This window comes from Lonchura striata, chromosome 3 (genome assembly GCF_046129695.1).
Source record: "Lonchura striata isolate bLonStr1 chromosome 3, bLonStr1.mat, whole genome shotgun sequence".
Lineage (NCBI taxonomy): Eukaryota > Metazoa > Chordata > Aves > Passeriformes > Estrildidae > Lonchura > Lonchura striata.
Window position 1 is genome coordinate 60,417,313 of NC_134605.1, and position 15,128 is coordinate 60,432,440.

At 36.7% G+C, this 15,128-nt stretch overlaps 1 protein-coding gene across 4 annotated transcripts in view; it reads right to left on the reverse strand.

Annotated features, from left to right (window-relative positions):
- L3MBTL3 (L3MBTL histone methyl-lysine binding protein 3) overlaps positions 1–15,128 on the reverse strand; it is a 77,843-nt gene that overhangs the window by 25,161 nt on the left and 37,554 nt on the right. For all 4 annotated transcript variants that reach the window (XM_021540729.3, XM_021540728.3, XM_021540732.3 and 1 more), the window contains exons 11-15: positions 14,740–14,891; positions 6,260–6,336; positions 4,860–4,945; positions 2,607–2,717; positions 869–983 (exon numbers count right to left, since the gene is read on the reverse strand). In XM_021540729.3, coding sequence (XP_021396404.2) covers positions 869–983; positions 2,607–2,717; positions 4,860–4,945; positions 6,260–6,336; positions 14,740–14,891 — 541 coding nt within the window. The remainder of the gene's footprint in view (positions 1–868; positions 984–2,606; positions 2,718–4,859; positions 4,946–6,259; positions 6,337–14,739; positions 14,892–15,128) is intronic.

The window sequence follows — 15,128 nt, forward strand, 5'->3', positions numbered from 1 at the left end:
TATCTCAGTTATTTTACATTAATTTTTTTCCTGAGTACTTGGCATTGCTCAGCATTTCTTATTTTCCAAGCACAGTTGTTTCTGACCTTGTTATAGCTGTGTATACTCAGCACTTGTGCAAACCATACCTCAAAGTCACTACATAAACTAATCTCAGAGAAGAGCACACTCTTAAAAACTCATCTGTTCAAAGTTTGGCTAAAGTGATCTCACTGTCATTATCCAGAAACACAGTGGACTAGGCAGAGATATAGTTACCAAAAAGTTTCTTCCTCCTGCAACCTCTCTTACTTCTTCAATAAGTAAAACAAAATCCCCAGAGAGGACAAGCTGGTAAATCTAGTGTTATTATTGATACCATGCTTCTGGTACACTTATTTTCAAAGTGGGCACCATTAATCCCTTTTTGCTCAGCTGAAGAAGAAAAGGAAGTTCACTGTTTTTGAGGATTTGCCACAGCATTTGAAAACAGTGCCTTCTCAGTGCACTCTGGACTCCTTTGAGCCAAAAAGCAGAGTAACCATCAAGAGAGATGTGAACAAAGGATCTTAAGAGTGATACCCCACACCCCTACTGAGTGCCACAGCAGTTTCAGTGCTGGCTCTGAGAGGGCCAGGATTTTACACAACAGATCTTTTACATCACTTCTGGTTTTGACTGTGGTTCTTGTAATTCCATTGTAGTAAGGGTCAATAAACTACTAAAAAGTGATTAACTACTGGCTGTTGATTTTGCACTCAATGTCACATTTGCAATTATTTTGCATATCCTAGTGGCTTCTTTTCTTTGAATGGCACTGCCAGGGAAAAATGATAGCACAGCACACATGCCTTTTAACATCATTACATTACAGTGTGGTTTCCCTTACTAAGTGGGGGCTGAAGAGGGTGTCCAGTTTTTGTACACCAGCCTGCAGGATGGATATCAGGGCTGTCAACATCAGTCCAATAATCATAAATACTATCCCAGCCATCAAAATGAACCTAAAATACAAAAAGGAGAATAGTGCATTTTAGATCAGGAAAATTCTCCATAAAATTAGTTTACCTGAGTAGTCTCTAGAAATGACATGTCCAGTAGAGAAGTCACTTTCAGAGAACTATTTAAGTTACACAGAAAGTACATGTATTTTACATTCTGGACTCAGGCATACTCTCACTAAAGTAAACAATAAACAACCACATGTCATATGGTTGTTTACTGTGTTGTCAGGCTCAAATCCCAGAAATAATGCAGTTCTCACATTAGTTCTCACATTAATACTTAAATTAAAGCATGAATGTCTGCCTTTTTCATCTCTCAAAAAAACACACAAAAATCCAAATGTTTTGAAATCTCTTGTTTGAACTGGATTTAAGAAGAGCAAAGCAGTAAAGCAAAGGACTACAAAAAATGGAATTCATCTATAAAAGACAAACAATCCCTCCATCATACAAGCAAAAATTTTACTAAAATCAGGCTATACAAGATTGAGTTGAAACTGCAAATTAATCATGTGACTTTGCAGGACAGCCCCAGTATGGGTTATGCATACATTTTTCACATGAAAGCTAAATATCTTCAAATCTTGCATGACCTCTGGACCAGTAAATCCCTCGGATCTCTCACACGCCCAGGTGTGGATGCACGTACACACAGAAACGCACAAACAGAGCTCTTTCAACAGATACTAGAGTCAAATTACTGCCCTAGAAGTACAAATCCTGTCATTTAATGCATTAGACTGGGGAGTGGGATTTTTCTTTATTTTGGGATGGGATTTTTTTTGTTTCCTTTTTTTTATTTTGCGTGTCCAACTTGAAGTAGAAAATGTGTAGGTGTGAAGATACTAGTTCTGATGACTTCCTACCAGCAGTTAATTCAGATAAGTCAAAATGAAACGTCAGCATCTCCTACTTGAAGTAACAGGTATGCCTACTAAATCTGTGCAAACTGCAAACATACACATCTTTCATTTCTAATTGGATATCTGGTATACCTTAGCCCTTCTAATACTTAAGGCCTTCAGAGTGGAGACTGGTTTCATACAATGAAAGAAAATTAATTCAAGTACACAAATTCTGCAAAACACATTAAAAATACCTTAACTTAGCTTAATCCAATCCAAAGCCCATAATTAACAGAAACTTCAGAATTGCAGAAATCACTGAGAAAGGACAAAAGATCAGGGCTCTTTCACATCTCACATATATCTCTCTTTTCCCTTTAGAAACTTATAGAGACAGATTCAATTCACCTAAACCAAATATTTTACAGTCCCTAATACAAATATCAAAGCAGCCCTTTGACACTTGTTATTAAATAATCACATTTCTTGACAGAATAGACAATTGTCTCCCATCAACTATTCCCAAAGCAATTTTCCAATATATTCAACTCTGCTCTCTAACTATCCACCTCAGCACAACTAAGAGGACAATAAAACAACCCATTCCAAAGGAATTATGCATCTATCAATTAGTGAAATGCAAGAGCAAAAGCTCAGCAGGACAGAGCAATACCACTCATTTCTTTCTATGGTTAATTTTACAACTATGGGATTTCAGTTTTACAAAGTCCTCATCATTTATTTAAGTAGGATAGTACAATAAGACAGAGAAACTTACTTTTATTCTATAGTCATCAGTATCTACAATGGTTGCTACTCTGATAAATACTGGATTTCTCTTGTCAACCACTTCAAGTTTCATATTTTTCTGAAAGCCATGAGAAGGTTTCTAGAAAAAAACAACAATACTATGTGAAATAACAAAACCTCAAAAACTGATGCAGCTATAAAATAGATATAATCCATCAAAAACTTTATACCTTTATTTTTTCAAATTTGCCTTCCCTCTATTAGAAATTCAAGCATAAAAACATAATTCAGTGTTATCAATATAGTGCAACAAAGTAACCACTTTGGGATTCCAGGTTTTCCTGGAATGGACTGGATTAAGCCATCCAAGTATGTAAATGGGTATCTTTGGTTTGAATCAGTTTTTTTTCTAAATTCTCTAGAAAAGTTTTCCTGGAGGTTTGCACCAACAGTTTCATTACAGTATTTAATAAGGCATGACATACCACCTGCCTGAAATGTCTATGAAATTGTCTACAGAAGACATATTTGTGTTTTCTGGTATGTATTTTTGTTTCATGAATCAAACCCTTTTTCAGTCTCCTACTGAAAACATAACTAATTCACAGCATAACAGTAACAAACAGGACCAAATGCCTGGGTTTGTAATACTATTTTGATAAAATTAGTGTCTTTGGTAGGAGTATCAGATTTTGTGTTTGTCATCTGTAGTTATGAAAATTAAAGCAAAATTATTTATATTTTAAAGGAACATATTCACAAGACAAGTTATGAGGTTTATTCTAATTTTTGTGAAAATAATGTATCTGTCACTATAGGACTTGCAGAGTTGGTGTTTTTCCTTCAGCTGCAGTTTAAGAACTCAATTTTCTCCCACAATACAACACAAAACAGTGTTACTATCTCAGCTATAACCAAATAAGTTCTTAATCCTTGCTTGAGGTATGTGTGCTGAGAATGTAAGATTGAGAAACATTACTAAAACAGACACACTTTGGGGTGATAAACTGCAGGTCATGAATAATCTCTGGTAATCTACTGACCCCAGAAATTAAATAATAATAAACACCACATTTGTTTATTAATGTTAATTTGTTAATCCAGCTCTTGGCGAAGTTGAGAATGAGCATCTCTAATATGAAAAGCTGAGGCAAACAGGCTTCAGAGTGCTGTGAGACAAGGGCTGGGAGCTACCATCACCCTACTGCTGCCTCCCAACAGCAACCCAAGATGAACAGAGGGATGGAGCACCTCTCCTATAAGGAAAGCCTCAGAGAATTGGGTTTGTCCATCCTAGAAAAGAGATGGTTTAGGGGTGATCTAATTACAGCCTTTCAGTATCTGAAGGGAGCCTACAAGATGGAGAGGGGCCTTTTTACAAGGGCATGTAGTGACAGGACAAGGGGAAATTATTTCAACCTAAAAGAGAGTAGGTTTAGGTAAGATATTAGGAAATGATACTTTACTGTGAGGATGATGGGGCACTTGAACAGGTTGCCTAGAAATGTGGATGTCCAACCCCTGGAAATGTTCCAGGCCAGGCTGGATGAAGCTCTGAGCAACCTGCTCTAGTGGAAGGTGTCCCTGTCCATGACAGGGGGATTGGAACCAGATGATATTTAATGTCCTTTCCAGTTCAAGCCATTGTGTGATTCCTTTCTGCAGTAGTGACCATGACTGAAATCTTAAGAGCTCAAAAAGATGGATCACTGAAAGAAACTAGCAAGTACAAAGATAAAGGAAAAAGATGTTGCTCACAAACACCATAGTTAAGCTGGGGAGCTTCCTATGGATGCTGCCCATGTGCCCTAGCTGCAAGCTTGCAGAAGAAAAAGTCTGCTAAAGGGCATTGAAAACAAGCCCAAGACAATTGACTAGATGGACAAGCAGACTAATCTCTTACATTCATTTTTACACTGTGTCTATTGCACCATATAAAATGTACAGAAATACAGATCTGCAAAATATGTCATCATGACTCAGTACCTATCTCATTATTTGTAATAAGTAGGCAGTAATTTTCCATAGCAAATTACACTAATTAGTAATATATTTGTAGCATTTAATCCCATTATAATAATTAAAATAATACATTAATAGTTATTTATAATAATCTGATTTCTAACAGTGAACTGCAAACTTGCATAAAAATAAACCACCTATATGCAACTAATTAATTGGATACATTTGGAAACATAGGAACACCATATTTGTATTATCTTCTTAAACAAATTAATTACATGAACTTAAAATCATGAAAGAAACTTAAGCATTTTCTCACCACTTTAAAAGCCCTTGCAGGTGCAGGTAATGAACTGGTTTCTTCCAAATACTTCTCCCAAGAAAAATGCTTAGCATGTGGATAATCTGGCACAGACAAAAGAAACATGATCAAAATTAAACACAGCAGTGAAAAAAAATGAAGTTAATGTCTAATTTACAGAGTGCCTAGCACTTTAACAATACTGTTTTGATTAATACATGGGACTTATAAAATAATTGCAAGAAAAGCTGTTCTAAATTGTCTCTGCTAAATTCACCATACAGGTTAAAAGAGTCAACAATCCTCTCATACACACTATTGAGTAGCTACTGTACACAACTGCTTTGGATATGAGGATACTCTGTGATTCCCTCTACAATATAAATAATGTGGACTGGAAAAATCTGTCCACTTAACTGAGGAAATGAATTCAAGTAATGAACAGTCATTCACTGGTAAACAATCTAAATCAGTGATAGCTTTGTACCACAGTTGAGCACACTGGACTACTTGTTAGTCTTTTAGTGAGCAATTTTTTATTAAGTTTCTAACAAAATAGCCTGGGCATTTATGAATAATCTACAGACATCATCAAAGAAGATGTTGCCTTTCTCAGAAAATGCCATGTTTATAAACACTCTAGGGAAGAAACACAAAGACAGCTTGGCTGTTAAAGAAAAGGCAGTGCCTGTCCTTCAACTTCACTCTGCACCACAAGTTTCACTTGAAGTTTAAATGTTAGTATTCATAAGCTAGAAGAGAACAAAACCAATTCTAATTTGCTTTACAAGAGATTCACTGAATAACAGGCTGCAATTAACCTCCTGGCAGACAGACTGCTTATGACTTTTCAAGATTGCTGGCTATTAGAATTTTTGTCCAAGTCAGTTTTAACCAATTAAAACTTTCCATGCTCAAGACACCAGATGCCACTTTGTACAACAGGGTATTTAGGTCATCCAGCCATACACAATCATCCTGAAAAATATCTCAAGTTTCACACTAATGAGTACACTTCCTTCTTTATCATCTCTCTCATTGCATTTTCCTTCATTTCAAAGACTCCTTACAAGTTTGATTCTTTAATCCCAATAATACAATTTTTTCAGAATGTGAGTTTTACAGTACTTGTCAGCCATTCAGCCAAAATTACAAACTTGGTCAGATTTCAAGGGATATCTTTTGAGTAGATGTCTCTTTACTAAATCAGTATATATTTGCATACTGAATGCCAAACATCTATTATACTTCTATTTTCAATATATTAAGTCCTGTAAAAAATTTACAGCTCTGTAAATATCAATTCCTCATTACAGAAAAAAATTCAGAAGAGGTACCAGAAACCTTATGGTAAATTTGAATGATGCTAACTGACTATAGCCACCTTAAATCTTTCAGACATGTAACAATTTACAAACCTGGCGGGGTGATGAGAGTTCTTTTATGTTCTTTACACCATCCAACAGGATGAATATGTGGGCTAGCTGCTTCACACCTGGAGGAAGGGGAGAAAAAAAGGACCTGAAAATGCAGCTCTTCAGACATCCTATTATGCTTACAAACCAAGACCTACAAGAGAGACTTAAATTCCTAACAACCCACAACACCTTCAACTTAAACTGCAAACATAACCTGAAGACACAAACGCATCTATCACAGACTTTTAACCACCTATGCAAGCATAAGGCTTTATTTACAATTTTGCTGGAGATAATGAAAATAAAGTCCTTTAAATTAATGGTACATCTCTTTTGAGAAGCTGTGATGATTCTGAAAAATTCCCAAGCAGAGATTCTTGGTAGAATCATGTTGGCTAGTTGCAAGAATACCATAATCTCATCAAAGCCAGATGGAGTCTTGCAATGCCAAGATCAAAATTTGAAACCACAAACTTAAAGATCTTGATTAATGGTCTAGGTTGAACCTGGAGGCGGAGGAGAAAACCACATATAACTGCAATGCAGTGCCAATAGCAAGCAAAAATTCAAAACTGGATTCTGAGTGACTTAAATGGAGGTATAAACATGTTACTGTAACCCAGCAGCACATAAGAAAAGTAAGTCTGAAAAAACTCTGGGGAAAAAAAAAAAAACAAACTAAAAACCCAAACAAAAACAAAAACAATAAAAGAAGCATTTTAGGCCCCAAGCTACATGAAAGAATTAGTGATCCAACACTGCAAACTGCTCTTAAAAAACAGACCAAACTCTCTTACTCAAAGGGTTAACAACTTCCCATATTTTCTGTAAAGTGCATCCTATTCTGCACTACTGCTGTTGCCTCTGGCATGCCAATAGAGCCACAGAAGACTAACAGAGGCAGGGTGAGCTACATGTGCTGGCATGTGTCAAGCAGCAAGAGATTGCTCACAATTTATCTTTATTGCATATTAGGATATTATTTCATAACATAACATATTTTGCACAATAAAACACAGTGTACATAATACTACAATTATTATATTCATACTCAATATTATTAGTAAAGATAAAAAGTAAGACTGGTCTACAGAAAAAGTAAAAGCTATCAGGCTCCGCTGTGAAACATGCACCATCCCTACACGTGCATTGATACTTACTGAAGGTTTTTGAGTTTGCCAAACAATTGACAGTACTTTATTAATGAAATACATTGTATTTATGTAGCCAAGATGACTAAGAAACATGCTGCTGACACAAAAGGCCAGCATCACTCTGCATGGCACTGCACTACACTGTGCAACCACACCACTTGCCTCTATTTAGCTGAAAATTCATGTATTATAACCATATAATACCCATATACATCTGCCCTTAAGGACCTCACTTCTCTTAGGAGCCTACCCCACCTAAGTTCTTCTTTAGTTAAATAAATTCAGTTTCACAATACACCACCTCTCTCCTCCACTATTTCCTATCCCTAAACGTGTTTCAGAAGCTGACATCAAATATTTCCAGCTATGCCCCGCCTCTCTCTTCTGGAGAACCCCACCAGCATTTCCATCTCTCCAGTGGCCACAAGGTCAGTGTCCCACTCACTGCAAGGATCCAGCAAGGCCAAAAAAGTGAAGCTTGAGTAAGTTGAAGTAGCTAAGGCCTTCATTCCCAGTTCCCCAGGGAGAGATCAAGAAACAAACCTTAAGCACCCAAGCAATTGTCTAGATTCAAACACCCTGTCTGCCTCCTGTGTTTTCTAAACACTTCTCGAATACTTAATGAGAAAAGAATAAACAGAGCATAACCATGCATGAAGACACATGCTTCATATAATAACTGAGCAAAACACCACACCACTCATGATCTAGTTTCTATTTAATCCCTCTCTGAAGTCAATGTCTCCATCATTAGGCTGGAGAATAATAGGCAATCTCTCCATTGTACCTCAATCCGAGCTACTAATGCAAAGTACCAAACATGTGGGGCTGCTCCCTCTGAGTGTTATAAAATAATCGTTATCTATATCTACCCAGAAAGGAAGGGTGCATGAGAGAAGAAGAAACTAAAGGTAAATTATGCAGGCACTCCACAGTCTTAAGATTCAAAACACCAGGTCTGCAGATCTGGGACACAAACAAACTTTAGAGACTGCAAAAGGAAATACAGCACAGAAAAAATTGCAGACTGGACCCTGGGCTATACCACATTGCAGTTTTCAACCTTCACTGCATAAAAGAAAAACGAAAGAGTACATTATACTTGAAATAACTTTTTTTTTTTTTTTTAATCTGAAAAATATTTTACATGTTGTCTAAAACTTAGTATGGATAATCTTCAACAGAAATGCAGGCTTGGGGTGCTCCAGAACATGATCTCACAACAAGGACTCATCTAACCTTCTACCTAAACAGAGAGAAGCACTAATGATGAAAAATACTGGCCAACATAACATCATTATCTTGTGGCTATATCTATGAAACAATTCTGCTAGTATTTCTTTGTAATGATGCCAATCAGATAATTCCAAGCAGATAAAACCTACCCTAGACAGACTCTGTAATGGCTCTGACAATAGCCAAGGATTTTAATTCAGTTCATGAATACCAGCATTTTTGTCCTTCTACAATATCTAAAGTTATACTGTATGTATTTAGTATTCATAGTATCACACCAGGTACTCTCTAAATCACTGAAGTTGCCATCAATAAAAGGAAGCAAAGGAAGCAAGAGACCTTTTGTGATAATTTAGCACTGTTAAAACTGAGCACCTGATTTCTAGAAATGTTTTGCCTCCAAAAATAAGAAAAAACTTGTGAGTCCTTCATGCTTCCTCTGGGCTCTTCTTTTCTCTTTACAGTAACTCTGAAGAGAAGCTAACAAGAAGATGGGGCAGCACTCCTCTCTTTGATCCCTCTCACACTGGGAATTTTACATGTATGAGGTATACTTCTTTACTGAAAAGACATATCCTCTTACTTCCTAAAATGTTTTGAAGTAAAGTTCACAAATTATTTTCAAAACTGTTGCAAGTTAAATTTGGGAACAAGTCCCATGGTGAGGATCACTATGGTATTATCAGTATTATACTTAAAATAATCAAGCAGATGTGTAAAAAACACTTAACAGGACAAACCTTCTAAATGCATTTGGCTTGGTTTGATTTCTAAAGCATAGTCTGAACATTCATTTTAATAAATCTCTGAAAAATGAATGCCACTGCACACACTTCTTGGCTTGAAGATTCAAGAAGAAGCAAATGACCAAGGAATGCTGCAATAAAAGATGCATTCCTAGAAGATGTTCTGACATTACAGTGAGCATGGAACACAAAGCAGCCTGTGATTCAACAGCATTGCAAAATAGCACTATGAAACATCTACAAACTTTGATTTGCTTTAAAAGAAAAATCCAGTCATTACAGATAAGCCTATGAGCAGCTTCTTCAACTGCAGTAGACTCCAGAAAAAGGAAGATCCTTGTTCCAGCAAAATTGGATCACACAGTCCATCTTCACCTACTGATTTCACACAGCCTTTTAGCTTCTAACAGTTAATTTAGCAATAGAAAGTAGAGATCAGTAAAAGTCACACACAATTTAAAATAAAGCTATTATGCTTTAATATGTGTTATTCAATGGATATACATCTAGTTTGGAAGAACAACAATAGTCCATCAGAAAAAGCCCCAGAGAGTTGTCAACTGGAATGTTAAGGCTATGCTGACCTTTCACAATCAATTTGCCACATCCCACAGCTTTTTATCTACTTTGTTCCAAAACAGAAGGCAGATTACCCAGTTCATGCTTCATAAAACATGATGATCCATGAATTGTGAGGATGCTTACTAGGCCAAAAAAGGTTACCAACACTAGCAGGAGCTGAAGGATTTTGCACCTCAAAACATACCTACACCTGGACCACAGCAGAGCACCAGCATTACCTTTTGCTGAGCAGTAGAGACGTGACAAATGCACACTCGAGTAATAAAACAAGATTACAATGTCCAAACAATTCATGTCACTTGTGAACCATTCTTTCTGCTGTGTGAGAACATGCAGACAGAAAAAGAAATCTAATATCCATACTGGAAACTGAAGCTAATCCAAAAAGCTGAAAGTAGAGCCAAAAGCAGCAGAGTGCACCAGCTGAACCTGTAGGAGAGCCACGCAGAGGGACAGAACAAGTGACAGCTTGCTGAGTTGTGGGCATCTTAACTACAGAAAAAACATCAAAGCAGGGAAGAACTACATGATGTAAATGGCCAGGAAATAGTTCTGCAACAAGGAAAACCAAGGCCAGCTGACAACGTGATTCCCCAGTGTGTGCACAACTTTGCCTGAAAGGAACATATGTAAGGTTCAGCAGTCTTTAACTCACAGCAGGAGGGCACATCCCAATGGGGGAGACACACATAGAAGACAACTTAATATTGTTATTGACTTTCACCTGTCCTGCTAATTTTTCCCTCAAATCTGTTTCAAATACACAGTGCATCCTAACTAAATTAAGAGAGATGGATGATAATGCTTGCTGCTGAAAAAGTTAATACTCAATTATTTCAGCAAAATATTTTCTTAAATAGGTTTCCATCTGATACTCTGGACAACTGGACAGCCATTTTTAATTAAATGGTCAACATTGTCTTTACAATAAGTGCATGTGTGTCCTGGACAATGTGTTACAATAATTTTCTGTTTTGAAATTATTTCTGGTTTTCCCTTTTGGGAAACAAACCTTTTAATATTTTGATATTCATTTAATAAGTGTAGATACAGTCTGTAATGAAAATGTTACCCATCAGAAACCACTCATACACAGATGCCCCATACACCCATAAATAATAATGTGCCCTCAAGAATACTACTTATACAAGTTCTTGATTGTGATGTCAGTCACCCAACAGAGAGAGAAAAAGAAGAAAACCATAAAAACTATCCTGCAGCCCCATCTAGTGCATAATTGAGAATACTTCATCATTGACAAGTATAAAGCTGGTATCATTTTAGGTCAGGGCTTCTCAAAACGTAATCCAGGAGGTTATAACATGCATCCAGGGGTGGTATAGTACTACCAAAAAACACTACAATATTTTCTATTTAAAGTCTGGTAAGAAAGCTGCGTGGTGATTCACAGGAAATTTAGGGTCAGATAGTGTTTCATTCTATTTAAATAGTTAAACGCATGCACTGTGACTCATACTTTTTTAAGGTTGTTTTATCTTTTTTTTATGATCTATCCCCTTCAAAAAGATGGTTCCTTTCAAAGAGCGAGTGGAGCCAAGTTAATTATCTCAAAAATGAAACACGCAGAGTGCAACTTTTAAGGACTTGGCTGCTAGGAAAGTAGTAAATAGTGATGGAGAACAGGGCTGGCCTCCTAATCTCACAACAAAGTCCAATCTGTTCCAAAAGTCATACAGATCAAAAAATGGTTCCAAAAATCAAAAGCTATTTTATTTTCACAGCAAGCTTCAGAAATCATTTTTCTATGCAAGACAGACAGGAACAGAGCAGAGAATGGCACATGGGCCACTGTATTTTAACACACTCCTGGTACGCTGATCCCAAAATCTGCCTGTACAACCTTCTCTGCAGGGGAAGTTCAGACCAAGCCAAGGATGAGCGAGGGTACCCAGAGCCCTCTGATGCAGCAAGTCTGGGATGCACAGCCATTGCACCACTTCTCCTGTGGACAAACAGCAACAAGCTGGTACAGCTTCACCTCTTTCATGAGCCCTGGCTGTGTTTCCATTTGGACACAAAAAAAATAGGAAGATAAGACAACATCAATCAGTGTGTAAACAAATCTGATGTAAGGGAACAGAAGAATATAGGATGGACCTGTAGTTAATTCATAGTTACGACATACTGAAAGATTCCCCACTCCATTTCCAGGTTCAGGCAATGGTAAGAAAACTGAGAAGTTCCACTGAATGAGAATGCCTTCAGCTTTCAAAGCAATATTATGTTTCATCAAAAGAAACATAATTTCCTCCAGGAAAGGACCTGGAGGCTTTTGTTGTATAGGTCAAACCTCTCCTTCATTAAGTAAAATCTTGAATTTTGTTCACTTTTGTCCAATCTAAAAGCCACTATCAAAGGAAAATTTAATATTATTTATAATATACTGAAAGTAGCATGACCATGCATTAAAGAGCTGCTGTAATGACTAATTCTAGCCAGGGTACTTACTTTCGACCAAAAATGTATTTTCTAATGCTCAGAAAGAAAGTAAAGAAGAGTATCTTCAGGCTGAAAGCCTGAAGCCTAAAAACCCTTAGGCAATCATAATGGGTTTCTGTTGCCTGAAGTCAGTAATATCAGTCAAATCTCTTTTAGGTATCCAAAAATAGGAAAGGTTTTTTTTAACCTCAATGAGAAAGTTCAGTCTACTCCAAATAAAACACAAAAGGTATACAGAGAAATGAGGTACTTGTTTGAAAATAACCAACATACACAAAATAAGTAATTTCACCTTCATTATTATTCTGAGATTGAAACTTACATGCAAGCACAAGGAACCTGTGAGGTTCAGTTCTGGGTAATCTCAGAAAATGTTTTAATTTTTAGTTAGAGACAGCAGTTGGTAGACATGAAATGTATGCACCTAAGATATTTTAAGGTCCTTACAAACCTGATACCTAAAATTAAAAATGAGAGTGGGATGCATTCAGGTTACATTTGCAGGCTCTCTTTTGGTCAAACACTCCACTGCTATTTTCATTTGCCGCTCTTTTCTCTCATTTTCTTTCTTTCTTTCTCTACTCACTATTCTCAATGCAATGCTGAGAGGTAGGCCACATTACTGATATTTTAATTTCCATGTACAGTACTTCCAGGAGCATCATCTTGCTGTTTCCAGAAAGGTATTTCACAATTTCACCAAAAGAACAAAATTGAAGTTTGATGTCAATGTAAACACAGCTCAAATGATTTCAGAAAACCTATAGGAAAACCTATAAGCTTTCAAATTCAAATTTTCTTCATCCTTTTAGGGGGGTTTTATGTCATGTATTCTACATACAAAATTCAGAAAAACCTCTTCAGGATGCTATAACTTTAACTAATACTATAAATGTAAAGCTTGGTTATGTACTTGAAAACTGCTTCTGCCTCCTCTGAAAAGATCGGTGGACAAAGTTCCTGTTGACATTGGAATATTAACAAGTTTGAAATTCAGTTTGTCTGCTATATAGAGTGCAGTATTTTAGAAATATGCCTATGCTACCTCTGAACAAACTAGGGGTTATATTGCACTGTTTTCCCTAAAAGCTTTGCCTAACTGCCATTTTAATTATTAATTAATGTCATAGCTATTATTAGTGAACAGTTAAGTGCCAAGATATTCAGACTAAGTTTCCCCAGTTTCCTGATGCTTTGTAGAGAAAATATATGGTTTGTGTTACTTCTTTGTGAAAATAATTGCTAATCTTTCTGGTCTTTCACTTGTTTGGTCTATTATCTTGATATTAAGTTCTTGACTTCACTTAACTCTCTGCTCACGACTGCTTCAAAAATTCAGTTCTACTTCAGTTTATTTGTCACAATGGCCACAAAATTATTATTTTAAGAGAGGGACTCACTAAGTTTAGAAGTTACTTTTACAGTTTTGTGACATTCTCATTGATGTAGTGCCAAAGTAGTCATCAAATACAGATGAAAAAATTTCTCTTCATTTATTTTATAGGCTCAGCTACACAATTAAGTTGCCACTGTCAAAGTCCAGCCATAAAAGGGATCCATAACAATGTTCTACCTTTTGTGCAGTAACTTATTCTCCAAAGACTGTAAAGTAAACTACATTGCTCCAAATGATCAGTCAAATGAAGATCCAAGAGCAAAACAAACTTGCACTGTAACAGCCTAAATCTTCTTCACTATCTTTATACTCCTAGTACATCCTGCTCTATCCACTGATTTTCCTATAGATACACAGAGCCCCTCCCCCATAAAACATGCACAAAGGTCATATCTAACACAGGTCAGGATAACAGGATTTCAGTTTCCACTGGAAGATAGAACACAAAGGACTAAAACCAGGTTTTGCCCCTATCCTGATGCTTTATAGAATATGACTACAGTTCAGTTTCAACATAAGTGGATCAAGAACCTTATGAATACATGCCGCCTTACAAGTAAAACTAACTCCAAGTACACTTAGTCTCATTATCATGGTGTATATTCTTCACTGAAGAGATCAGCCTCAGAGATAATATGTAACTGAAATCAATCCACAACTCCAGATGCAGCAGCACACATGAACACACATTTAGCACAACCTCAGCATTCTTTACGTGCAACTTGACATGGGAAAATCAATTCCGCCAGTCTGCCACTGAGACCTACTTTGGTGGCCATACTTAAAAATCCAGCAAAAGTTGGTATAGCAATTGTATCACCAGTCTGGAAAGTATCACAGAAAACAACACTTAAAGCAAACACATTTCTGATACATCTTACTAGGATACAAACAAAAACATCATACCAGTAGTCATAACTCTCATCCCAGTTGTCAAAATGAACCAGAAAACGATTGTCCACCATGTCTGTTACCGTGGCAACACAAATGAAAGTCGGGTTCTTCTTGTCTACGGCTTCCAGCTTCATCCCCACTCGAAATCCCGACGGAATCACTGTCTACATAGAGGAAGACATTTAACTGAAGATAAATACTGTAAATCCAGAAATCTCCCCATCATCCATAATCGCTATATTCCTGTCATTTCCAAATTTCCCAATTAACTGTCCCAATAGAGTGGCAGAAACCTAATTAGCTGACATGAGCAATGCTCAAGCACCAAGACTTGGGGCTTATGACAGAAAATAAGTCCTAAACATGCTGCTAAAATGAAATGTATTAGTTTCAGCTGTCTT